The 27,032-nt window shown below is 40.9% G+C and overlaps 1 protein-coding gene across 1 annotated transcript; it reads right to left on the bottom strand.

Moving 5' to 3' along the window:
• Window positions 1-26,081, bottom strand: fam204a (family with sequence similarity 204 member A). Its single transcript, XM_066679588.1, has 7 exons — window positions 25,706-26,081; window positions 24,788-24,875; window positions 24,611-24,650; window positions 22,971-23,073; window positions 19,949-20,038; window positions 2,068-2,177; window positions 1-238 (listed from the first exon to the last, which is right to left on the bottom strand). The coding sequence occupies exons 1-7, from the start codon at window positions 25,949-25,951 to the stop codon at window positions 187-189; spliced, it is 729 nt and encodes a 242-aa protein (XP_066535685.1). The 5' UTR covers window positions 25,952-26,081; the 3' UTR covers window positions 1-186.
• Between the last annotated feature and the right edge of the window lie 951 nt (window positions 26,082-27,032).

The following is a 27,032-nucleotide window of genomic DNA, read 5'->3' as shown; positions in this document are numbered from 1 at the left end:
AGCTTTTATTTGGGAAACCAGCAGTAAACAGCCTGCACTGCCAGAGGTTTCCACATATTTTCACCAAAAATAGAAACATTTAAATTCAACCAAATAGAAAGGAACGAACATGAGCAGCAGAATGCAACATTTTTTTTTAATTCCAAACATTTTTGTGGAGGAATCTTCAGACGTTGTGTGAAAACATCACATGTAGCCCATGTTGCTTTTGGTTTCCCACCTTTTCTTTGCTTCAAACCTGAAATGGGAATGAGAATAATACAGTGTATAAAAGGCTAAATGCACACGTTAAGTGCAAAAAATAACAGCGTAAAATATTTCATCGGAGCTGGCTAATGTGGAACTTAGGTCATGGAAAAGTTATTAATGTTGTTAAACCACCCTACAGTGTCCTGCCTACGAGGAAGATGATGAGGGCGGAAGGTCCAGGAAAAACTCGAAAAACCACTCCACACACTCAGGCCTTTGATGAGAGTAGAGTGATGATTCAAAGGCCTGTGTCTTTACACTCATTACAGTGTGTATAGATCAGATATAGGGGAGGATTTCCAGAGAAGAGAACAGAATGAGAAGTGTGAAACGTGGAGAGATCTAAGGACCATATACTACATTTTAATGTGCCTTAGTTGTTTCCCCCGAGGTCCACTTTTGACGTCTGCGTGGGTGGTATCCGCCGAAAACAGTTATGATTCATTTCTTACATGACCAACTTCCGTTTTCTTAGAATTAATCAGGCTGTTTTTCGAACTGTGCCTTTGCACATATGCAAATTGCCTGTGTTCTGATTGGCTGCCCTGTACTGGCCTGATTTAATAACGAAAATAAAGGTTGAAACATTCCTTACTTCTGTGTGAACTGGTAGCCTGCTGTAGGCCAAGTGGCCAATATATATTTAAAGAAAATATTTAAATAGAGGTGAAAGTCCAACAGTCAGAGGTTCAAAGGAACCATATAAAGACTACTGCAGCTGTCTGAAGTCTACCACACGCTGAAGGAGATGCCCATTGGCTCGGTCTGTCTGTGTTTGCCCAAACATCAGCTAAAGCACCTAGTGAGCACTGATAAACAACAAGACAAACTTGTTCAAAGCATTTCTATTTAAAGATATTAAGGCGTAATTGGGTGCTAATTCTGTACTTTCAAGCTAAAAATGAAAAAGAGTGCCATCACATTAATATTATAACAGGAGAGACGACGTGTAAAACAGAGTAATCCCAAGAGGCTGAGGGGGGAGAAAGAACAACACGGCTCTGGAAACAAAAGGGAGGACGGTGCCCTCCTGAGATGGGTTTAAGGGTGTAGTAGTATTACTTTTATAATCTCTGCACTCTGTAGGAAGTAGGGCACTATTTGGGACAGAGCCTTAATTTTCCCAGACGTGAGAAGCCCCTCCCTATCCATTTCCTGTTGGATTTTGGGCCAAGTGTCCATCATTAACATACTCAAAAACACTATATATATATAAACCTTTTAACTCATTGTAACTATGCTATACTCTACTTTCCCAGATGCTAGTTATAATTAGCATTAGCATCTTTCAACATTATTTAGTCATTTTGATATTTGTCATCACCAAATATGGCATCAGTGTGACTAGACCAGGTCTATTATCTTAAATTAATGCGATTACCATTTGGCTGTCTCTCTCTGTCTGTCTGTCTGTCTGACTAGACTGACACCTTTTTAGGTATAAATTTCACCCCGTATCTACTATGGGCTGTTAATTGTCTCTGGTGGTGTCCATCTGGTTTCGCATGATTGTGTTATAGCCTCAAGGGTCCTTTATATGGGTGGTAGGGGGAGAAATATTTGAATATCATATCTGACTAAAATGCCCGGATCTTAAATAAAGGCATTCCTTTTGTGACATCACAAAAGCAGTTCATTCAATGTTTTTAAAAACACTGGTGGACAGTATTGAAACTTTACACCGTTTACATGCATTAAACTCTGATTGTAAACGTGCTGTAACTCAGTAAATGTTTCACGATTAAACGAAACTGCAGGAGATCTTCACGAGGAGAGGAAAGAGGGATTGTAAAAAAGGATAAAAAATATATAACAGACCCCCAAGCCACTTGCTTCCTCCGTTTCCTAGCGTCCCGGGAAGCCTCCTCTTCCTTCCTGGTTTGGGTGAAGTCGCGACACTCGGCGGCTTGCGCGATTTTCACGGCCAGCTATTGAGAAGGAGACAGAAGATGAGCCCCATTAGCTGTAAAATCGGCCTGCTCGCGGAAACCTTGCCAAAGGAGGCTTCTCCAGAAGTGCCTGCAGTCCTCTTTTGTTTCACCCCCCCCCCCAAATAAGCTGGATCCTACACGGCGGCTATGAAGAGGGTGCGCATTTGAAATTAAAACAATATTACTCATAGCGCACATAGCAGCAGAGCCAAACACACTGTGTTCACCCATTTGCTACGGATGTGAAAAATTAATGACATTATCTCCCACAGTTAATCACTTCATCTACGGCAGGCCACTACGGCAAATCGTGGCGCGTGCAATCGGACGAAATGAAAGGGAAAGAAAGAGTGAGTGAGAACCCACCACATTTATATTAGAGGATATTTATAGGAGAGACGACGTGTAACACAGAGTAATCCCAGGAGGCAGGGGAAAGAAAGAACCAAAAAAAAAAAAAAAAAAAAAAATACAAGGCTCTGGAAACAAAAGGGAGGACGGTGCCCTCTTGAGATGGGCTTATTATTGAACCATGAGGAACTTTTGATAAACACTCTGAATAAATCACAAAACCCTTTTCTCTCTTTCTTTCTCTTTTTTTTCATGAGGAAAGATTGCAGGAGGGGTGGCGGTAATTCCTTATAATACTGAAGAACACAATCAGGGAGGAAAAAAAAAAAAGAGGGGGGGGCGAAGTGGGGGCTGTTAGGTAATGAAGAAATGTGCCACCGTTTCTGGAGTTGAAAAAAAAAACCTGGAGAGAGGACGCGTGAGAGGAGGAAAAAAAAATGTTTCAATTATAATTAAGTGGGATAAACTTTATTAGAAAGACTGAAACTAAAATATCTCCTAATGCATGCCGGGATTAGGAAGGTCAGAGCGAGCAGGCAGGAGAAATTAAACTCTAAAGGCTTTTTATCACCATATTTCAGGAACCAAGGGTGTAAAATGTTCTAATTTGGGATACATTAAAAGCCATAAAGGTCTTTCAAAAAGATTAATGGTACTTTGCTTGGATTTACGATAAGGCCTTTAGCAGGCTGAGAGAGCGGGGCTCTAGCCGGGGCCCTCGAGGCATTCATCTATACAGTCACTTGGAAGATTTGTAAAAGCGTCTGCATAACCTGAAGCTAACGCACTATGACAGTTTTTTAAATTCCTCTCCGTTTTCTCTGCTCTCGCTCTCGCGCTCTCTCTCTCTCTAGGTTTAAAGAGGCATAAATCATGTTTTCAAGTCAGACAAGCAGAGAAAAGAGCGAGTTATAATGGGCGATCATGCTCATGTTTAGTGGAGATCCAGCCAGCGATAAGCTTCTTGAGAGGAGCTCGGTGCTAAACGTGTCTGGGTGTCCGCTGTGATCCCGAATCGCACCTTCATTAAACTGTTGACAAATCTCTGCCAAAAGAGAGAGGAAAGAGAGCGAGGTTCAGAAGCAAGTAAATACATAAATAAAGATGTTGGTTAAAAAAAAGGCGGTGTTCAGCGACAGAGGGAGGGATAGAGAGACGGGGGGAAAAAAGTGGAGGACACTAAACGGTTTCTTTTGAGGTTTACACCCCGAGATTTATCTGTTTCCTCGACACGTGGATTACCTACATTAGCCTCCTCTCCTGTGGGGAGCATTTCAGATGCAGAAAGGTCTATCAGACCCAGCTTTACAAAACAACACCCCCCCCTAAACCCCCTCCTGAAAATACCCCAAAATTAAAACCCCACCTCACCTCTCCCTCACCCACAATTCCTCTGGACCCCCCCCTATTTCAAACACACAGCCAAACTGGTGCTACGTTAAAGGCATTAACGCCGTTTTGTTTTTTTTGCTTTTCCTAATCGGTCCAGTCGACAATCCCTGATTGTCTTTACTGAGGCTCGACATTAATGTCAACCAAGTTACCTAGGAGACGGTGCAGATCAAAGAGAGACAAAAAAGGAAAAAGAAAAAAAAAAAAAGCCCTCAAATGTCTGATTAATCAAGCCTTGCAAACAGCTTATTTCTTTTTAGCCCGCATGCAAGTATGAAAATGAGATTCGGAGAGCAAGTACATTGTGCAGATTTGTTCATTCTTATCGGAACAAAGCCGGCGGCAGCTTATTTCATGGATCACTGCCGCTGTCATCGCTGCGGAGCCGAGCAGGTGTCGGCTCCTCTTGCGGCAGGGCGAGGGCGAAATTAGCGAGGGGGGGGAGCTGGGGGGGGGGGGGGGCAAAAAAAAGTCGCAGCAAATTAGCCTCTCATATTTGCCGTAATGTGACATTATTTTTCATTTACTTTTTTTTTCCTTTTTTGATCCACTTTTCAGGATTTTTTTTTTATTCTTAACCTCACCCCCCACCCCCCACCAACCCGGAGTGCGTGCCTCAACCGTAGCCCCCCCCCCACACCCCCAATCCAGCGACTTACTGCCAAATCCTTTCACATCAGACGCACGCGCCGAGGGAGAACGTGGCACAGGCGGAGGAAAAGGGAGGGGGGGGGGGCAGAAAAATAATTAAATAAATAATACTAACAAAGCAGGAAGAAAAATAATATACATGACACAAAACACTCGTGCACTCTTTGTTCTCGGAAGCCTATCCTGCATTTCTGTGAGAACCACATCATACTTAATGAACGTTTAGTCTGCTGCCTTTCTTCCAGTGTTTTTTTTTAATTTATTTATTTTGTTTTTATTAAAGCATTGTGACGTGTTTACAGCTGAAATGAATTAAACAAAAATCACAGCTGCCTTTGTTCACTGCTGGGTTTATTTAGAGGGATTAATGGCGTGACCTTTGAAAGGTCTGAGAGGAACGTGGTCGCGTGCAGCTGCAGTCTAGCGCCACTAGGTGGGTTAAAGCAACCAGGGCATGCTGCTTCCCCCTCGAGGTCTTGCCGGGGGATTTGATCTTCTGGGGACCTCCAGCGATGGACGGTAAACATGGTGCTGCTGGAGAGTCCTTGGGTGCTGGGCAACAATGTGTCGACGAGTCAATTATAAGTTTGAGCAGCCCATTATCTCAAAGAACCTGCTGTTCAACTGTCATCAAGAGCGTTTTTTATCAACGTTTTCGTGAAACTGTCACAAACGGGGTGCAAGAGAATGCACATTTTCATGGGAAAAAGAGCCTGAAATCCATTCATAAATTTCCCCTTGCAGTGAAGCGCCTTCCAATTAAAACATGCGAGAGGTGGATTAGCAAGGCTAGCATGGATCTGGATGGCTAAATCACCTCTCTGAGCCGCTCTGCTGCATTTGACGTGCAAGCGATTAATGACCGGACTAATTCCCTTATCACACCACCTTAATGCCTAAATAATGTGCCCTTAGTCAACGCTGGAAAGCAGGCCGTATACAAGGGCTAGGAAAATCAGATTGGGCCTATTTTGTAGGCCCGACTTAATTGGCTTTGATTATGTTCATTTGTTGGTGAAATTAGCCATAATAATAACAACAATATAGCTGCAAATTAGTCCCCCAATATTTTCCTTAAGGTGGTATTTCTGTTTACAGTTCCTGGGGCCGACCCTGCCCCGATCCTGTTTTAAGTGAGAACATCAGAGAGCACATAAAGCTGTAGTGAATAGGATGGATGGTCCTAGCCAGAGTTGTCCCAGGCTACATTAGCAATGTTTTCAATGACAATTACATATCACATCCTGACTATGCCACCATTTCATACATTCTCTAAAACATACTACTGTAGACCTTGCAATAGCAGTAGTTTAGCTCCTGTAGGGCTTTCATAAAGGCTGGAGTGTTAAAGGGAAAATTCTACTGATGTTTTAACAATATAAATGGTTAATATTATGGATGGACGATAATTCAATATCATTATAAAATGTTTCAATAACAATGATATGGTTTTCAATACACATTATTTACAACAGCTGTAACTGACTGACGGTCATTACAGGGCACTCAGCTCTCGATTTAAAATTGTGTTTAAATATTTGTTTAATATTCACAAAGCCAATAGGTTTATGTTTGACGGTGACGTCATGTTTCTTGTTTGTTCTTGGAAGATTTTCAGTGGATTTTATACTGTTCATATCGATATCGGAATTATATCGTATTGACCAAAATTAAGAAATATACCGTGATATAAATATTGGCCGTATTGTCCAGCTCTTCTTAATATGTAAATAACGTTAGTCAGATTTGATTTGAAATATGCCATTCTGAATAATCAGTCAGAATTATTAACAATGCTGTGACAGAAACCAGAATTATAACACTTCTGAAATCTATATGAGAGATTCTTAAGGATTCAGATCTTTCTGAACTACACTGTACTGTGTACTGTCCAGTGCTCTCTGTTATCCTTGTGCATACTTCGTGTAAGTCTACTACATGATTATTGAACTCTATTGTGTTTTTTCATGTCTCTTTACGGTGGCTCCACATTCCTGAAGGAACGCTGTTTCCTGTGACTGTGTACTTGTAAATACAGGGGGTCCTCGACTTACGACGTTGGTCCGTTCCTACGTCGCGTCGTAAACCGATTTTCGGTGTAAGTCGGAACATACTGTACGTAAATAACATACTGTAAGCACTTATCGTATCCTAACACCTATCCTCCTCGGTCCCGAGCCACGTAACTGTGTATTCTTCCGCCGCGCACACCTGTTCACATTACAACGTTTACGACGCAAAACCACTTAAGTCAAAACAAAGCTTTATACAGTAAATGGGAGATGTGTCGTAACCACGAAACATCGTAACTCAGGACTGACGTAACCCGAGGACCTCCTGTAGTTGAAACGACAATAATATCCACTTGACTATCTCCCATTTAGAGCACATTTATGTAATGAAATGACAGACGTGACTTACACTCTGTCCTTCTTTTGTGGGCTGTTAGTATTATATTGGATTTAATGATTTGTAATATATAAATTTTAATGGCTATTGAGATGCCAACTAATATCACAGAGAGAGTGCCAGCTCTATCTATTCTATATGTCTATGCAGTGCTGGAATATGTAATCACACTTCTGTATTCTAATACATATTTATTTCATTAATTTACAAATGTGTTGTGACAACACTTCAAAACCTGACAGTGAGAGTCATTAACTGAAATGATACTTTGTAAAAACTGCTGATCAAAGATCCAAAAGCCACATTTATCTGTCCACAACATCACAGTTAAGCAGTTCTAGTAATAAACAGCGCTGTTCATTAAAACAGCTTTCTAACATGTTTTGTGCTGAGAGGTCTGTAAATTAGAAAGTCTTTCCAAAGCGTTTGAGTAAGTTGGCCATGACTCTGTAATAAATTGTACTTTTGTTGTAATTTGCCAAGGTGAAGATAAAGGCAAACCTCTAGATTATGTGGACAGGGACATTTCTGTTTCTGTCTCCTTTTTTTCCCCACATTTTAATTGTGGCTGATAATCATAATCACAATGCCGGCCAAAATAATGAAGCAATTATCACTTTTATCAAAATCATGCGGCACTATTAAGCACCACATGTTCACAGCTGTTTTTCTTTTCTTTTGTTTCACCGCTCTGTTCAAATGAGGCACTGCGTTGTTGCTGCTTAGATTATTTTACATGTCTTAATAAAAGAACAATACACATTATTAGGTTATAGATCACGAATCTTGACAAGTTCTTGCCCACTCCTGCTCCAGGGAGCCAACCTTGTGAGATACAGTGCTGTGTGCATTGTAATTTAGACCAGTGTTACATGGCTGTTTGAGCTTGTGTTATAGATAGAACTGTACATAGCCTTCACAGTAATAATTAGACATAAACTACATAACACAGTCCAACATATACCACCACTGTTGGAACAGATTTATGAGTCAGTGATTTGAAGATGCCACTTGGTCTTTTTATAGTTTTATGTATATTTATATATAGTTTATATCCAGTATGGGACGGTATGTGACCAATATTAGATCCTAACACTGTCTTAACTGGGACATGTTCTCCCCCTTTTCCACATGGGAACTCAGTTCTGCGTCTTAATGAAATGTCTGTTACCTGCTTTGGTCAAAATCCCACACTGATCCAACAGCAGTATTCCCCCACTGTCTAAACATCCCCGTCCAGAACGGTCGGTTTCAGTGCCTGTTCCTTTAAATGATAAAGAGCCACTCGCTGTTCACCCTGCCACAAGCACACAGCAATGGAGAGTTAGGCAGCCTCCCCCCAAAAAAACCAAAAAAAACAAATGAATGAATGAATGAATGAACGAATGAATGAATGAATAAATAAACAAACAAACATACAAATAAATAAATAAATGAATGAATAAATGAATGAATAAATAAATAAATAAATAAATAAATGAATGAATGAATGAATGAATGACTGGGTTATTTTATTTCACAGGATGTGGTTAGGTAGTCTCGGGATCCACAAATTAATGTGGTTTTTTTTATATGTCCCCTTTAAGTGACAACTGTATCACTGAATCTCATTGCTAACATCAGTCTGAACAACATAAGCAACACATCCAAATCTTCACTGATAACTAAATATGACATCTACAATAAAGCATATGCCACAAGCTTTTAGCAGCAATCCTACAAATTTAACGTCTTATGCTTGATTTACTTGGCCACATGGAAAGATCCAGTTAATGTAGGTTATCAGTCTCGGGGGGGGGGGGGGGGGGGTATGTAGGGGGGAGGATGCTAGGGGAGGAAAGACAAGAGATTCCTGTAATCTTGCCACCAACTTGACAAACAGCATTACAAGACAAGCAAAGAGGCAGTCTCTCAGAGGGGGATCTAGTGGAAAAGCTTCTGGTATAATGCTCTTGTCTGTGTTTCAGGCCCAATAATCTGATTCCTGATACACCAGACTGTCATCTTCAGGGAATGAGGGAGAAAGGGAAGGAGGGGGAAAAAAAAAAAACAGTCTGAAAGTTGGTCGGCTTTGTACATGTTCCATTATCTTCCCTCTTCTGAGTAGGCAAGGCTTATTAGCGAGCTTTGAACTCACACTTACAATAATGTGCCATCAACAGTTTTATAAGCTAATTAGAAAAACAGTTTAATTAATGACTGACTGGCAATAAAATGGCAATCAGGAAAAAAGAAACCGAGGGTGCTAAGCTTCCACTACCACCAATTAAGGGCTAATTACAAACAAATTATATATGTGTTTTGCTGTGGGCTTTAATTTAAAAAAAAAAAGCTTTAATTAAAAGAGAAAACATGCTAATTAATTAAACAGCACAAAAATCTACATTGAAAAGTATGCTTTGTCTATCAAGTAATTAATGAAATACAATAATCCAAATGAGATTCCCCTGCATTTGATAAAAGCTTAGTGCCCATTTTAAACCCATTTCAAAATTAATGGGCAAAAAAAAATTTAATGTGAGTCATGCGGAGATATAATAAAAGTTCATTCGGTGATAAATTGCTTATGCTGAAGGAAAAAGGAACAAAGAAGAGACTTTTCCTTAACAGTTTTCCTGTCGCCGGAGGGGCCAGCGCTGAAATCAGAGAGGGTCTAGCGTTTCTGTGTAGGAAGAGGGAGGGGAATATGAAAAGAGGCAGCAAGGGATCTACAAACGTGATACAACAGCATTAACTGTAAGATTTAAGAAGCAAACAATGGTTTTAAAAGGCGTATTAAAACACAACAAAACAAAAACTAACAAACCAAGATGTGTTTTTAATGGACGCACCAGATAATGCTTTAGGGAGAAAAGGAAACTTGAACATTTCAAAGAAGAGATGAGGGAAAAAATATATATATAATAACAATAATCACTTGTTCAGTGTGCGCACACGTTAATGTGGGGACCACCAGTGCACACACTGTGAAATAAGACCAACCAGTCTGTTTTCTGTGGGCCGCCTATGTCAGAAAACATGGGATAAAACGAGCCGTTATGATTTTACTCCCGTTCTGATGTCAAATACTCGAGTACGAGGTGCACTGTGGTTCTTTATCATTTAAAGAAACTGGCACTAAAGCCAGCAATTCGGAACAGGGCTGTGTAGACGGGGTAAATGCTGCTACAGAGCTTTAATCTTCGGGTGTTTTGACTAAAGCAGGTCACAGAGGTTTCATTAAGACCCCCAGAATTGGGTTCAGGTGGCATCAGTTTGATATAGTCACTGTATATCGCCACCCTAAGCAATTTCAAACAGCTTCTGTTTGGCCGTTCATCATAAAATAATAATCAAATGCAGCTAAAAAGCTAAAACACAGTCTGGCAGCAAGAATGTGTAGCATCTTTTGGATGTGTCTCATGAAAGTTCACAGAGCAACAGAAAGCAAAGTACTACTTTTCAGTGTGATAACTGGTGTCACTTTTTGAAAGCTGCGAGAAACAGGTAGGTGAGACTCTCACACCTAGAACCCACAAGACTACCAATAACCTCCAGCTGAAGGGTGAGAACGTGTCGAGAAAAGAGAGTGACCTCAAGTCTATTTGTCGTAGCAGACTGTCGACCGTTCTGTCAAAGCAGACACACCACTGTCGGTGAAGAAAGACCGTTACTGTACACAGTCCGACAACAACCACCTAACTCTACCTCAGTGTGTTTTTAAATTGTGTGTTTAAAGAAATTGTACAAATTATAGGCTTTTTTATTATTATTTTAGAGAAATATCAAACTTTTTTGCCAATATTAGTTATTACTTTGTTAATAAGGTCAAAGGTCATCAATAAAATGTTGTGAGTATTCATCATCACTCAGACACTTCAAGTGTTTTAACCATGTTTAAGCCAAAACAGTTTCTATTTCTGTCTTCAAAGTTCATCCCACTATCAAGATGCATCACCAGAAGCTTGTTTAATCCTTAATCGAGCAAATTTCACTGGAGAACAGAGGTATTTAAACTCTGGAGGGCACTGGTCAGAGGGAATCTAGCAGGAGAACAAAAAAATTTAAATAAAAAGTAGCAACTCTCTCTTGAAAATTATTTTATTTTAAAACTCTGACACTTTTTTTAGAGTAATGTGGCAACATTGTATCAGTTTTGTACACATCTTTACAACAGTTTTCTGATTTAATCAGAGTGCCTCTTGTTTACTGATGTAGTGGTGAGAAATGTCACATTAAAAAAGGGAAAGGGCCAAACTGAAAAAGGCCAACGCACACACAACTGAGAACTGTGAAGAAAGACAAAACTACATCTACATTCTGCATATTTGTGGATGTCCTTGATGCTCCTTTCTCTTCCCTTCTCCTCTCGCCCCCGTCGCCCCTGTTCCTCTTACTCCATTACCCTTTCTTCCTCTTCCCTTTAAGTCCCTGTCTTTAATCATTTTTCGTATTTTCTGGCTCCTGGAGCACATGAAATGGACATGACACCCCCCATGAAGTCACACGAAAGCCTCTGTGTTTTGAAGTGGTAATGTGAGGCTAATAAAGGTGATCACAGCAGTGTCTAACAGTAGGAAATAACGCAGTGTGACAGTGCTTTGTTTAGAGCCGCTTTGTGCTTCTACAGTAGCCCAGCTCACACAGCGACTCGCATTATTATTCTTCCCTTATTGAGCAAAATGAACCCTCTCAGAGTGAGTGGACCACTTTCTACAACACCGTCTTCTCAGCAGTTAAAGCTTTTCTTTGTGAGAACTTTTACTGGTCAAGCTGTGCGGCACAAAGCAAGAGCTATTTATTACCATCGCTTGTTTTGGATAAACCTTAGAAAACAACCCATTCTGATACGTTGATCGTAACTGTATTTAAAAGAGACCGTATCCTGGAAAGGCAATGACTAAGCTTTATTATGTAAATATTAGTAATAATAACAATCCATTCATTCATTCATTCATTATCTGTAACCCTTATCCAGTTCAGGGTCGCGGTGGGTCCAGAGCCTACCTGGAATCATTGGGTGCAAGGCAGGAACACACCCTGGAGGGGGCGCCAGTCCTTCACAGGGAAACACAGACACACACACACACACACATTTACTCACTCACACCTACGGACACTTTTGAGTCACCAATCCACCTACCAACGTGTGTTTTTGGACTGTGGGAGGAAACCGGAGCACCCAGAGGAAACCCACGCAGACACAGGGAGAACACACCACACTCCTCACAGATAGTCACCCGGAGGAAACCCACGCAGACACAGGGAGAACACACCACACTCCTCACAGACAGTCACCCGGAGGAAACCCACGCAGACACAGAGAGAACACACCACACTCCTCACAGACAGTCACCCGGAGGAAACCCATGCAGACACAGGGAGAACACACCACACTCCTCACAGACAGTCACCCGGAGGAAACCCATGCAGACACAGGGAGAACACACCACACTCCTCACAGACAGTCACCCGGAGGAAACCCACGCAGACACAGAGAGAACACACCACACTCCTCACAGACAGTCACCCGGAGGAAACCCACGCAGACACAGAGAGAACACACCACACTCCTCACAGACAGTCACCCGGAGGAAACCCACGCAGACACAGAGAGAACACACCACACTCCTCACAGACAGTCACCCGGAGGAAACCCACGCAGACACAGAGAGAACACACCACACTCCTCACAGACAGTCACCCGGAGGAAACCCACGCAGACACAGGGAGAACACACCACACTCCTCACAGACAGTCACCCGGAGGAAACCCACGCAGACACAGGGAGAACACACTACACTCCTCACAGACAGTCACCTGGAGCGGGAATCGAACCCACAACCTCCAGGCGCCTGGAGCTGTGTGACTGCGACACTACCTGCTGCGCCACCGTGCCGCCCAAAAGCTAATCCAATATAGTGGAAAACAAAAGCATAGGACAGGATTTATTTATACGTGTAAATGCAATAATTCAAGTCACATTTTCAGTTCAGTTCAGGAGTTTGGGGTCATGCAGTGTGTAGTGTGTGTCTGACTCTTCCAGTCTCCATAAAAATCTGCAAAAACCGTTGTGTAGTGTGAAATACCCAGTCTGTTTATAATCTGCTCCGACTTTAAAAGTCGTGTAGTGTACCCAAGGCTTCAGGAAGTTTCTGCTGCCAAATGGAAGTAAGTTTCTATTAGTGTCCCACAGTCACAAGGTGAGGCAGTTTTAGAGCTAATATCCAGGCTGAGGAGGGTGTGCTATTTTCACTTCACTTCATTTATTTACATTAAATTCTCGATGATTATATTGTTTTGTTGTGTTTAAGACTAAATATGTAGATTCCTGCCCTATACTCTAAACGGAGGCCAGGCTGAAATGCACCTTATAACCTCAGTATAAATGGCAGAAGATTACCTGCTGTAGGCTGAAGAGAGATGTGTAAAGTATAGAGATAAATGCATGGGTTTTCAGGACTTCTCCGAACCAGAACCTTTAAAACCACATTGTTTTGGTTCAATTTTCCAAACGTGGACCATGCAGCTATAGAGAATAAATGGTATATTTTAAAGCAACATACAACACAATAAATCATTAGGTAAACACCGGGATAGTAAGGAGTCAGTGAGTTGGGTAAACATGAGGAAATGCAAGTTGCACTGCCTTTCAGCCTGAAAACCCACTACTTTTTAGTAAAGGGGGATCATACAAAATCTCCTGACACTGGGTGAGTCCGTTATATTTAGCACTCACTTAATGTTATGCTAATTAGTGAAATTAATTACTCCTTATGAAACTTAAAGCTGTGTCAAAGAATGTACAGTAATCAAAGAATGAAGACATGTGTGTTCCTTAATTGGACTGTGCACAGCAGTTAATCTACCAAACTAATATAACAGAGCACATTAGGGGCTGGGAGCTATTCCCAGTTCAGACAGACTCGGGAGGCTTTTGAGGGGTGGAAGAAAAGAAAAAAAAAAAACAACGTGAGAACTTTCCCCCGAATATGGACCCATCCACATGAGAACAACTTTATTACGTTCAGATTTGAACTGTCAAACCTGCCACAAAACAGAGCTGCGTTTTGACCTACAGGCTGAAAACGTTCAGCGCTCGTAAATATTTGTTAACACTGTTTCGTCGGAGTCAAACTTCAGCATTCACTTTCAAACAGAGCTTTAAAAAGAGCTTTGTAAATCTTAAACAAAAGCGTTAAAGCTCCCGCAGAATATTTGAATACACTTCCGCGCACACAATCTCAAAGAAACCTGTATTATCCGCAGTTTTGTGTCTTCAATACTTGGCCAGAGATGAAAGCCCACGTATCACGCAATTTGTAGGAAGTCTTCAAACATGGCTTTACCAAATTGTGTTAACGTACAGATTAAGGGAAGAAAGCGAAACGTTATTAATTGATTAAAGAGGCTAAAACATGAGAGCAACAAACAATCCCTTCATGCGCAAGGCGCTTTACATCTGACAGTGTCTCTTTAAAGTGATATAAGAAATATAGGACTCTTTGAGGATGAGCATGTTGCATCTAAAATTGCACCAGCCTTAATCCATACGCCGTTCGCTGGGGACCAGTCGTATCCTTAACCCAACACTCAGGAGCACACATTAAAATATGATCACTGCAAATTCACAAGTCTTCCACTATCGCATTGTTTCACTCTCAACTAAACACCTTAATTTAACGCTGCGTTAGCACATAAACATATTATGGAATGTATGATACTCCATATGTCCGCAGATACAAACATTATTAAGACCTTGAAATTGAGGCTTGCCACAGTTGGGATTACTGATTATTTAGCCGCTCGTCGTGCCGCTTTGAAACGGCGGCGTCTCGAGCGCAGTTTAGGCTGGCCGGGGTGCTGGGCGAGTGCAGAGAGAGCTGTGATAATCAGCGCTAGCCGGATTAGAAATTAGGGCGTAAAATGCTGCGCTAACACCCACACTGCCCCCGAGGATTCGCGGTGCAGGCAACATGTTTCTCTCTGTTTATCTCCGACTCGCGGTTGAGAGCACTGGCTGCACATCAACGTGACGCTGGACTGAACTGTCACGACACAAAAAGCAGAAGAAGTGTTATGAGGCATTATAGGAACTTAAGGAAGACCTGACTGTTAAGGTCAATTTTATTGTTTGTTAGACTCTTTAATCAGTTAACAACGTTTTCCCTTTCTTTATCTTATCTGTACGTTAACACAATCTGGTAAAGCCATGTTTGAAGACGTCCAACCACTTGCGTGATACATGGGCTATCATCTCTGGCCGAGTATTGAAGACACAAAACTACGTACGATACAGGTTTCTTTGCGATTGCGTGTGGGAGTGGTTTATTGATTTGTTGATACTCAAACAGTAAGTTCTTTTTCCCCCTGAGACACCCGTAGTCAGCACTGTCCCATTCCGTTTGTCCGGGACTTTTATTGTGTATAATGTTTAGAGAATTAATAAAATGTATTATATTTATACGATTAAAATAATCACATGACAATAAGAGCTTCCCCTCCTCGGTGCTCATACAAACGCTCCTGCTCTGGGGGGCTCGCCCTCCTAATCCAAGGGTCCACGTCAGCATCCAAAACTCCATGATGCTACATTTCTCACCTGACTCTAATGCTTAAACTTCTTTATGAAAAATAAAATAAACCAGCATTACTAAATTATTAATTAATTCATTCATTCATTCATTATCTGTAATCGCTTATCAGGGTCTGGGTGGATCCGGTGCCTACCAGGAATGGGCGCAAGGCAGGAACACACCCTGGAAGGGGCGCTAGTCATTGACAGGGCGACACACACTCACACATTCATTAGTAAATTAGAAAATGTCTGAATTGTGGAAAATAATTAAACCTTAATTGTCACTGTTCAAAGAAAAGTTACCGCAGAAGAAAAAGCCTTCTCAATTGTTTTAATTCAGTGGGAGTAACAGTAACGATTTCACCGGGTCAAAAATGATTGATCGCCCAAATATGACTCTTTCAGGTCCTAGTCCATATAAACTTAACATCAGTCAGAAAATACGGGCCCACTGCTTGATCACATTCCCCTCTGACACTGTACACTATGTATAAGGAAGACTGGCACGTTCCGAACTACTGGAGTCTGCCTTTAACAGCATGCCCCTAACAGAGAGCGCCTAAAGGGAGCTAGCTTTAACACACTGGTGTGCAGTGGGTGCCAGGCTTCTGTCAGGACCAGGCCTCAGCTGTCTGGCTGAGGGGGAGCAAGAGAGGGGCAGGTGAGAGGGGGGGAAGACTCTGCTAAGTCTGCTCAAATCCACTAGTGCTATAAGAAGCTTTCTGAGGCGACGCAGCCCTAGTGTGTCAATCAAAGAGAAAAGCCAGTCGTTTTGGTTGCCCAACGTTTTACTCGCTCATTGTGCCAAGGTGCCTCTTGGCATGTGGGGAAAATCTTACGTCAAGGTTAGTTAGGTTCAGTTTAGTAAAGAAACCTTCAGTTAAAATATCAACTACATTGATGGAGACACACAACAAACCCACCTTCACAATAGAAATTTGAAACTGACATGTGCTTTGAGACCACACTCGCTCATCTTATATCTTCGGAAAGGAAAGGTCTTAATAGGTACCTTGTTTGAGTAGTAACAGCGTCCGCTCTTCTGAAAAGACTATACTACATGTTGGAACAGTACTAGGGGTAAGTACTGATGTTGGGTGATTAGTTATTGATCACAAACACCACTCCAACTCATCCCAAACACACTGGATGGAACGCCACTACCTGAGAGACGGCTTTATACCCCTCCAGCTGATATTTGGCATTAGGAAAGGTGATTTTAAGCTCATGTGCATCTGCTCCAGAGCAGCCTTCATTTCTGCAGAGATAAAGACAAACTGCGTGTGCACAACTGTGAATCCACCCAGTAAAAGAAGTGCCCACAAACCTTTAAATATATCGTGCATCACAGAAAAGTCTTCCTTGTTCATAAAATACAACCTTCCTTCAATTTCAGTGTGGTGAGGCTTGACAAGATAAAGTAAATACACTTCTAAGAAAGGATAAATATCAGTAATTCAGGACAAAAACAAAAGCATCCAAAGCATTTTATAGACGGCTAAGGCTTGCTTAGAAAGCATCACGAGATGAAATCTCTCCTTTCTTGGAATGCTTTCTAAGTAAACTGTCTAGATCTACCTAGAAAAGAAAAGATAAGACCCTTGGAGATGCTCGGCAGATAAGCGGAAGTGACAACGGCACGGATTACTGCCATAAAGAGTACCTGAAAGGGAAATTGCCTGAATCGTGAGCATATTGTCTGCATTCTGGAGCTATTTAATGCTTGTTCTCACGGTGGCATGGCTGTTAGGGACATGATTATCACCTCTCTTTGAACAAAAATAAACCTACCCTCAATATGATCACAATGGGAACTGTATTAGTGCGGAGCAAACAGTGGCATTTTCACACTCTTATTGGAGGAAATACGGGCTGTAATTGATTACGGCGGGTAACTGACTATTTGAGGTTAACAAGATTACCATTGCTCCACCCAATTAGATGGTTAAATTATTTTGATGGAGCACTTTATGGAAGCGTGACCCAAGATTGTTCAGTCACAAATTGTGGCAAATGTGGCTTAGTTAAAAATGTGTTCCCATTGAAATTGCAATATTGAAAAGCGCATTCAAAATAATCAGCTTGAAAAAGAAATTATGTTTAACATGGCATTACGAAACAGCACGTTGTGGCGGCTACATGGAGGACACAGACAGCTGCCTGTGATTAATATACGAGGCAGTAACAGGACAGCGACAGGTTCTGTTGATTTGCCAATGCCCTACAGGACACTGGACTCAAAATGACACAAAGACTATAAGTTTAAGTGCAGAAATAAGGGGAATATTAACGTATTTATAAATCACATGGAATGTTTACAATTATTTTCAGATGTGAAGCACCTCATGGAACTCACTTGTTCCCATTCTCGTTCACACACATTTATAAACACACAACCCATCGTCCAATCTCTCAGCTCCACTGATCATACAGATCGTAGTCCATCTGTTGCTCTGCATACTTCGTTAGCCAACTTTCAGCCTGTTCTTCAATGGTCAGGACCGCAGGACACAGCAGGTATGACTTGGTGGATCATTTCCAGCGCTGCAGTGAGCTTGATGTGTTAGTGTGTGTTGTGCTGGTGCGAGTGGATCAGACACAGCAGTGCTGTTGAAGTTTTTAAACCCCTCAGTGTAACTGCAGGATTGAGAACAGTCCACCAACTAAAAGCTTCCACCCACTAGCGTCCTGTGTCACTGATGAAGGACAAGAGGAAGATCAGCACACACTGTGTAGCGACAGATGAGCTACTGTCTCTGACTTTACATCTACAAGGTGGACCAACGAGGTAGGAGTGTCTAGAAGTGTGGAGAGTGAGTGCACACAGGCATTAATAACTCCAGCAGCACTGCTGTGTCTGATCCACTTGTACGAACACAACACACAATAACACTAAGGGCATCATTAATGTTTGGACAAATAAAGATGATCCTGTTTAATATTCTGAGTCAGGGGCCTAAAGTATGCTACAGACATGGCTGGAGATAGCTGTGGCCTAAAGGTTAGAGAATGGGGCTTTGGAACACAAAGATTAATCATTTCAATCAGGAAAATTGGGGGCAAATAGATTGAAGAAACACAGTCTTCTCCCTCGACATTCAGGGCTACAATCAGGGCTTAAGCTAGGCTCCTGATCCCTAACTGCTCCCCGCGCGCCGGGATTGCTGCCCACTGCTCCGTGTGTATATGTGTCTCTCTGTGTGTGTGTGTGTGTGTGTGTTCGTTCACTGAAAGCAGTTACATGTACTACAGTCATGTTCAAATTCAGTCATTCATTCATTATCTGTAACCACTTATCCAGATCAGGTTTGTGGTGGGTCTGGAGCCTACCCGGAATCACTAGGTGCAAGGCAGGAACACACCCTGTAGGGGGCGCCAGTCCTTTTCATGTTCAAATATTTGTATCAAAACAAACTACGCAGAATAATTCACAAATATGAACAATAGCCAATAAATTATTAGGTTTGTGTAATTTCTTCCTGAATTTTCATTCCGTATCATAAACAAAATTCAAAATTTGTCGATTTATATTCAAATACACAGCATGTGAAAATGCAAAAAGAGAAGTATTAAAATATCGAAGCTCATTCCTAATTTATTTGTATGTAATATTCTTGATTATTTAAATGTACTTCATTTAAAATTAGAGTCACGCTTCCATCTTCACATTAAACTGCATATGAATGTGTCTGATGGCAGTTCTTGGAGTGAAGGGCTTCCAAATGCACGGTCATGTTATAAAATAAATTTGCTTCGAGCTGACTACAAGTGAGGGTACGTGATCATAAGTTTGTGAAAGTACACTGAGTTGCTACTGAACACCTAAGCCACGCTGTCAAAACAGTATCAAAGTCTTAACCCTGTAATACGGCGACATGCATTTTAGAGGCGACTGAAGCAAAGTTCTGAGACATAAAAATACAGCTCGCTATGATGGCCCCAACTCCGGGAAAGTAGAATGTCTTTTTAACAGCAATTACACGTGTGCGAGTGTTACATTTTCTGCCAAATTAGCTTCAAACCGCTTGATCCTGGGCACCTTCCGAAGATGTGCCATTTTTTAAAACTGCAGGCCCTGCGTTTAGGTACGAGCACACTTCAAAGGTGCAAACTCGCACCTTGAAAACGTTTTTAGCACTTGGCTTGAGAGCATTGTGCCCGTCATTAAAAAGAGGAGTCGAAAGTGCGGTAGACACTGTCTCACTTCAAAACTGTAGGGGAGGGCTTTCCATTAACTCCAATGGAAAAGGCCTGCAGGACGTTGTGCCCGTGCTCAATGGGGGCACGTACATTTCGAGTGTGTGTTTGTCGCCTCTGTGTCTTTTGCAGGCAAAATGGTCGCAGACCCATTAGCTCGATTTGTCACAGTCGGAGCACCCCCCCAAGATGGCTTATCGGCGTGACGTACCTCGCGAGTAGCCAGTCTGTCACTCAGCTCCTCTGCCTTCGTATAGTCCCCTTCAGCGATGGCGCTCTCCATGCTCTTTTCTAGCCCTGACTGGAGATGAGGGGGGGGGGGGGGGGGGAATAAAATGAAGTGATTTTCAAATAGGAATAGAAGGGGAGAAAGAAAAAAAAAATCAAAGAGTAACTTACAAAGTCCCCCAGGCTCTCGTTTTAATATGATTGCCATTACAACAAATATGGAGATTTCTTCTCACAAATGAAAATTGTTACTTGATTAAATATTAGGCCAAAAAAAAAGAGCATCTTTCCAAAATACTACAGATTAAAGAATGCGAAGGCTACCCTTTAATTACATATTTCCATATTTACAAGCCTGGCTCATGGGGTTCACTGATTGAGACTGAAGTGGGGAATATTGAAGGGACACACGCTAAAACCAAACACAGCTATATCTTAGTTATACCACTATAGGAGGTTAATTTCCTGATAATAAATACACTCTACAATGAACACAACTCTGTGCACTTAATACATAATTACTGCTCATAGTTGCTGAGCAAATTAAGTTAATTTTTGCGTTAAAATATGCAGAAGCAGGCTGTGTAGAGAACGCATTAACGTAATATGACATATTTCATTAAGGGTGCTCACAATTATCTATCGCAAATACAGCACTCTCCTTTCTTTACACTCACATTGCAGTTTTACAAAACTGAAGTCCTTTAAATGAAAAATAATTAAAAAAATAAACTATGGCACAAAAGGTGCCTGATCTATACACATTAATAACCCTCTGTGGATCCATATTTAAAAGTCTTGTTGGAAATGTGAGTTTGCATTACCCCTGGTTTTCTGGCCAGATATCAGTGATAATCAGTCTCTGAAAAGGTCAAAGGTTATCTCCATAAACAGTATGCTTCCAGAATCCAGTGAACATTGGCTAACTCCAAATATCCAGAATAAACCCTTCCCTTTTTTCAGCAGAAGCATGATTTTCATTATTCTGAGCCTGATTTCTAATCGATCACCTCGTCATGTTCCCTACCGTCACACATTAATCAAATATATTTAAATTCAAGTCTAATACTCCGTGTGGTTGGTGGAATGTACACATTTAAAGAGAACAGCCAGGAGCTTAATCAGGCGGACAGACAATTTCATTAAAATGCATTTCCTTAATGTACACAGTGAGCCTTTAATAAACGTGTTTTATTCCAACAAAACAGCTTCGCTCTTTGAAACTGAGGCCAACACACCTCATAATTGAATGGTGCTGAGATAAACTGCACTGAAAATAACGTTTTAAATGTGGATACGGTCAGTAGAATTAGAATTTCCCTACTTACAACAAATTACATTCACCATCGTTCTGCTTATGTGACAATTTAGAGTTTAATTCACCAAAGTCACGCACATACCGCTGGCTTCCAGTAAATTTGTTTACCGAGCTTTGAATTGGAGCCCGTTTTTTTAAAGCCACTATAATCAGGAAAACTCCTCTGTAACTGAATTCATTTACGAAAGGACAATGTCAGCATTATTAATTATCTCCCACACTTACTGTCTCTCTCACTCTTTCTGTGGCAAAGTTTCTCTCCTAGATCCTAAGACCTGATATAACAAGCATGAAGGTTTAAGTTCAGTGAAATGTTTCAGGAACTAACACCAAGGATTGTTATTCATCCTGCATCTCAAAGTTACAGTTTAGAGGTCTGCAGGCAACACATTTGGGGACCCTGTTAGTGACTTGGTGCAAAATTGTGTAACGTGACAATTAAAACAATACTGTACTCTGTTTCAACCTAAACCTACATCATCACTTTACTATAATTGGAGCATTTGCAGATGGCTAATTGGGCTTAGGGGCTTGTTATCACAGCAGAGGCAGACTAATTTAACATAATGTGCAATACCATGTGTAAAACACAAAGGCAGAGATGGTATGTTTGCTTCTGTGTTGTATAGGCATTCAGATATATTTTTATTTGTATATTAAAACATTAATACAGCTGAAATAATAAAAAGTTTTCTTTGTGGACTTTGCCATGAATGCTTTAACAATCGTAAAACTGTATCTCGAGCTTCAGACTGTGTATCTGTAAATGTAATAACTTTCTGAGTGTTTACAGATGCTTTAAACTCTGCTGGGAATAATTGTAATTGAAAATTTCCCAAAAAAAAGAGAGTATTTCACATCAAATCACACTAAATGATTTTGTTTAAATCATAAACAAAAATTGTAGAATTTTAATTTGCAAGACAAACCAGACCGAAATAATATTAATAAAATAAAACTCCTTAAACTCTTATTTTGATAGGAGGGAGGGGGGGTGTATTGTGAATACGTAAATAAGACTGTGTATGTTCAGGATGCTCACACGCCTCATTCTTGAGCTATTTCTATACGACAATAACCACTTACAGATTATAAACTGAGCATCCGGGTGTCTTTTGTCAGTATGTGGCTTATAAACCTGACCCCTAAGAAGGATACCAATGAGACCTGGTATAAAAAGGGCAGATGCCCCTCCTGGTCTAAGTATATAGATGTCTCTCAATGAAATGAGGTCCAGGTTTCTCCCTTGCTCTAGTATCTCACACTCCAGGCATGCAATCTCCTATTCTCCTTCCCATCATCGAATTACAGCATTTTACAAGAGCTATTAACTTTTGTGTGCTGAGGGTTTCCACTAGAGTCATACCTCCTTTAGAAAAACCCACCTCACGCTCACAATCTTAAAGCTCACACCGGAGAACAGACGGTGCAGCAACATCCCCGTGTCAAGATTAAGGTAATCTCATCATTAAATATAATCATTCCCATTCAGTTCTTCTCAGTGCCACATCGAAGAAAAGATGCCTCTTCAGACTGTCGCTCACATTTCACATAGAGAACAATTACGCTACACATACAGTAGGCATGCAACAGAGGAGGGAAGGGAGATAAAAATGCTTCTGTGGCATCGGTGGGGAATTAGGACACCCACAGAGTGCTGCATTAAGACGGCAGAAGCCATTGTTACCTTGAGTGGAGGCCTGCTACAGGCAGGAGGCTGAAACCTATCGTTGATGCCAAAATACTGCATTAGCTCCTCCCAGTGCTTCTTGTGCTCCTCTCTGCACTCGCTGTAAAAGAGCAGACCACAGTGACAGCCGCTTGTGTTCATTATCAGTTCGGTGCAAGACCATCTTGAATCCTCTGTTAGATTAGAACAGGTCTATATTCGTCCATTTCTGACAGCACCGCCACTGGGCGAGTTATTCAGGTACAGCACAAAATGTACTGTATTTGTGTTTCTTAATATGGAAAAGAGGCATTAAATCGTCATGTATTTTAACGCTATCCCTCGATCCCATAGTCAATACCTTCATCTGTTCTACACTCTCAGGTAAAGCAGAGGTGTTTATACAACGCACTCCCATTGGTGAAGTAACTGGTGCCAAGTAGGAGCTAAAATACAGTTCATCTGAAGTTGTTTTAATACTGTTTTATACATTTCAAAACACTAAAATGTAAAAGCAATACGTACAAGATTAATTGAGTACACTGGTCCTGAGAATGTCAAAGCTTTAAAATAAATGAGCAGGACCCCAGGTAGTTTTAAAGAAAATGACTGACAAAACTGTTTGAATAGTAATAAAGTGTTATTAATGTGCAGCGCATAATTACACAAATTTAGGACAAGCCGATATTGCAACAGAATCATATCACGTCATATCAGGGTTCTTCTTTCCCTGAGGTTTAACTAAAATATATTATTGTTGTCCAGTTAAAAACATGTATCTGTGTTTTTGTTGATTTAGTTTTCTACGTCATTTGAACACAGCAGTCATCCCTCGCATTGTGTGAAAATTCCATAATGAATCAACCAATAGGAATGCGGTAAACGTATTTGGTGTAAAATACTTTTTACATTAACTTCCACTGAAATTTAAGAATGTTTTTCCTACTCCAAAAAAGTTACTATTTTGTTTTTGTTGGGACAGAAACAATATAAATCAACATAGTTTTAAAACCTTTAATCACATTGGGTTTATCTTTAATACTTCACACATTACACTGCAATTAGGATGAGGATGTCCTCAAATTTCTAATCAAAATAATAATAAATATCATGTTATCAACCAGTATTTTATTAACAACTAAAATTAAAATATCGAAAAATACCTTTTGGTGTCTGGTTTGAATAAAAAACCATCGTACACAGCTGATATCACTGATAAAAATAGTGATTCTAAACTTTTAAACGGGGGCTCATGAAGAGTGCACGCTGCAGATGTATTACACACGGCGCCATGTTAATGTGAGGAAATTGCTAAGCATCAGCCCGTGTCGGATCGTACACCAGTAATAGAAGTATGAGCAGAAAACTACACGTGCTGAGTGCAGTGTGTCTAATCATTTGGCCACTGTAGCCAGATGGCAGTGCTGTGAGTCTCACCCCCATCTTGCGTGAACCTGGCCGGTGTCACTAAGCGACTGAGGAGAGAGGACACCTCCATCGTGTCTCTGTAAGTGAGAAAGTGGCCAGACGTGGGAGACCTTCATTCAGAATCAGCAAAAAACACAAACTGGACTCAACCTCATATCCAGCTCTAACTATGATCTGTTTCTTTTCACTCCACTGAAGCAAATCGAAAATGATTCATGAAAATATTCTACCTTTTCTCCTCCGGATCACCAGCCGGCTCTTGACTTTTATCTGTTTGAGGAGAATAAAAACGTGTGATTTCACGGAGGTTTACAGTGTTTCTACACATTCTAGCCGTCAGTGTTCAGAGAGTAAGAAACACAGAAGAGAACGACATGAAATCAGGCTTAAATCTAGTCTTTACAAACCTTTTCTGTGATGTGTTTTCCTCCGTTTCTTCCTGTGTGGTTCATTCACTTTCTGAACCTCCTTTTCCTTCTGGAGCTCTTTAAATTTCTGCAAAAACAAGCATGCCCCTTTGGAGTTATGAATAGAATATAACTAGAAGTGCCTCACATGGTAAAAAGACTGCTGACTTGTGAATGATCACATTTGTAATCAAAAACAGACAAGCTGAGGTCATCTATCAGAATCTAACCCTCAATAATATATTTAAGTGTGAGTATTCAGAAAAATACTGAAACTGCAGTTACAATGTGATGTTCCAGGGCATTTTCATAGCACCTAAACTATCAAATACACACGTTAAAACACTGGTGGCGATGGATTGTACATATCTACATTTGTAAGGTAGCTGGCTCACGTCAGAGCCCCACTGCTGAGAACCCCTCAAAAGATATTACGCTGTGCAAACGACTTAAAAATGCTTGGGAATGCGATTTAAGTATTACTAAATAATAAAGTGTTTCTAAGCTAATTACATGCCTTAACGTTCTCTTCCTGTCATCAAGTACACCCCTAAAAACTCATTTGTTTTCATCAAAATTAAGGCATAACTCTAAGAAATGACCCCCTTAAAAGGTTAAATGTGGCTAAGACTAACTTTACACTGGTTCTTAGGTTTGTGACGTCAGAAACCATGTCTGTCTAGACTCCCATTTGAACCCACCGACATTCCAACAAGGATAAACACTTTTAATTGGAGAATGTGTTTACTGTATTTGGCAGAGATGTCACCAGCAGGACAGTGTTTTAAACTGGCGTTTCCACATCTGCTGTTGTGTTGTTTTGCGTACAGCTCACTGACTGAAGTACAGAAATGTAACTTTAGCAGAAAAAGGAATGACGTTCTCGTTTAACACAGAAGCGGAGGAACGGCAGCGTACTTGCCACAGTTCTGGAGGAACCCCGGGTAAACAGTCCTCAGGAGAAAGCTCATTCGGCTCTGTCTGGGAGCTGCACAGTCTCTGAGGGCGGACAGAGGCGGACTCTAGCTCCGTGGTTGCGGAGGCTGTGTGAGAGAGCCGCCGTTCCTGCGTCTCTCTGGTGCCGGGTGAGTCCTCCTCCACCTCGGACTCTCCGGAGCTCAGGTCCGCCTCACTCAGACCCTTCGGGAGAAGTCCGCTGTACATGGCGCTACACCTAAATTAACATTTCCAACCGTCGCCTCCACAGCCTACGGCAACCATACGGATTGTTTTTATTGTGGCGGAGAAACAGCGCTTGCTATTGGACGGAACCCCCTCGCGCTTGCCTTGAACACCGACTCTAATTGGTTGCTTCATGACACGAAGGTTTAAACCAAAATGGCTCCTTTATCCCTAAGTAGTGCACCAACTAGGGATTAAAATATTGGCTCATTCAGATGAACAGAGCAAAATTATGTCTATAAAGACATCCTTTTGTGATTCAGCAACATGTACGCGATAACATACTGGGTATGTGGTGCGAGAATTGGCTGTAAAACCAGGATGTCTTGACTTACTACATGCGCTACTTGGGGAATAAGGATTCGTTTGAGACTCAACCGAAGCCCTATCGTCATGTGATGTAGGGGACAAATAGCTGAACAGACGCCAGTGTAGACGTTGATGCTTCCGTAGCTTGAATACAATGCCGTCCGTGACAACCGGTCCTAGATCAGTAATAGGAAATAGTAATGTAAAGTTCAAAAGACTGAATTTTCCTAACGGCTGAAACAAAATGTTACCTGATAATGTGTTCTTTTATTTTATAAAAACACATATTTGACATTTCCCTGCATTTGCGAGGATTATATAGATTTATTTGTTCATTATATTTGTCTATACTTATATTCATTTAATATTATTAATTATCTTTTCCTTCCAACATGTTTATAATGTATAATTTATAATTTGTTGTAGAGCAAAATCATATGTTCAAATGTCATAAGAAATATGTGCTTTACAGCACTGTACTCACAACTATTATACGCTTTCTACTATACATGCTTTCTACGGTGTATCCTTAAGGCCGCACAAAAATGAACACAAAATAACAACACTAAATTTTGATAAACCTGGATAATTTTTTTCTGTTGTTGTTGTTGTTAATTGTCTTAATGACTTTTTCCCCATCAGACAAAACTGAACACATCTCTGAGTCTTTTGTTGGTATTGTGGTCTACAACTGCATGCAAAATAAAATCATAATAAATGTGAATGTGTGGTTAAAGCTTTATTTTCTCGGTAA

Source organism: Hoplias malabaricus, chromosome 8 (assembly GCF_029633855.1).
Source record: "Hoplias malabaricus isolate fHopMal1 chromosome 8, fHopMal1.hap1, whole genome shotgun sequence".
NCBI classification, from domain to species: domain Eukaryota; kingdom Metazoa; phylum Chordata; class Actinopteri; order Characiformes; family Erythrinidae; genus Hoplias; species Hoplias malabaricus.
Note: the sequence above shows the minus strand (reverse complement) of the source record. Positions and strands in the feature narration are given on the sequence as shown.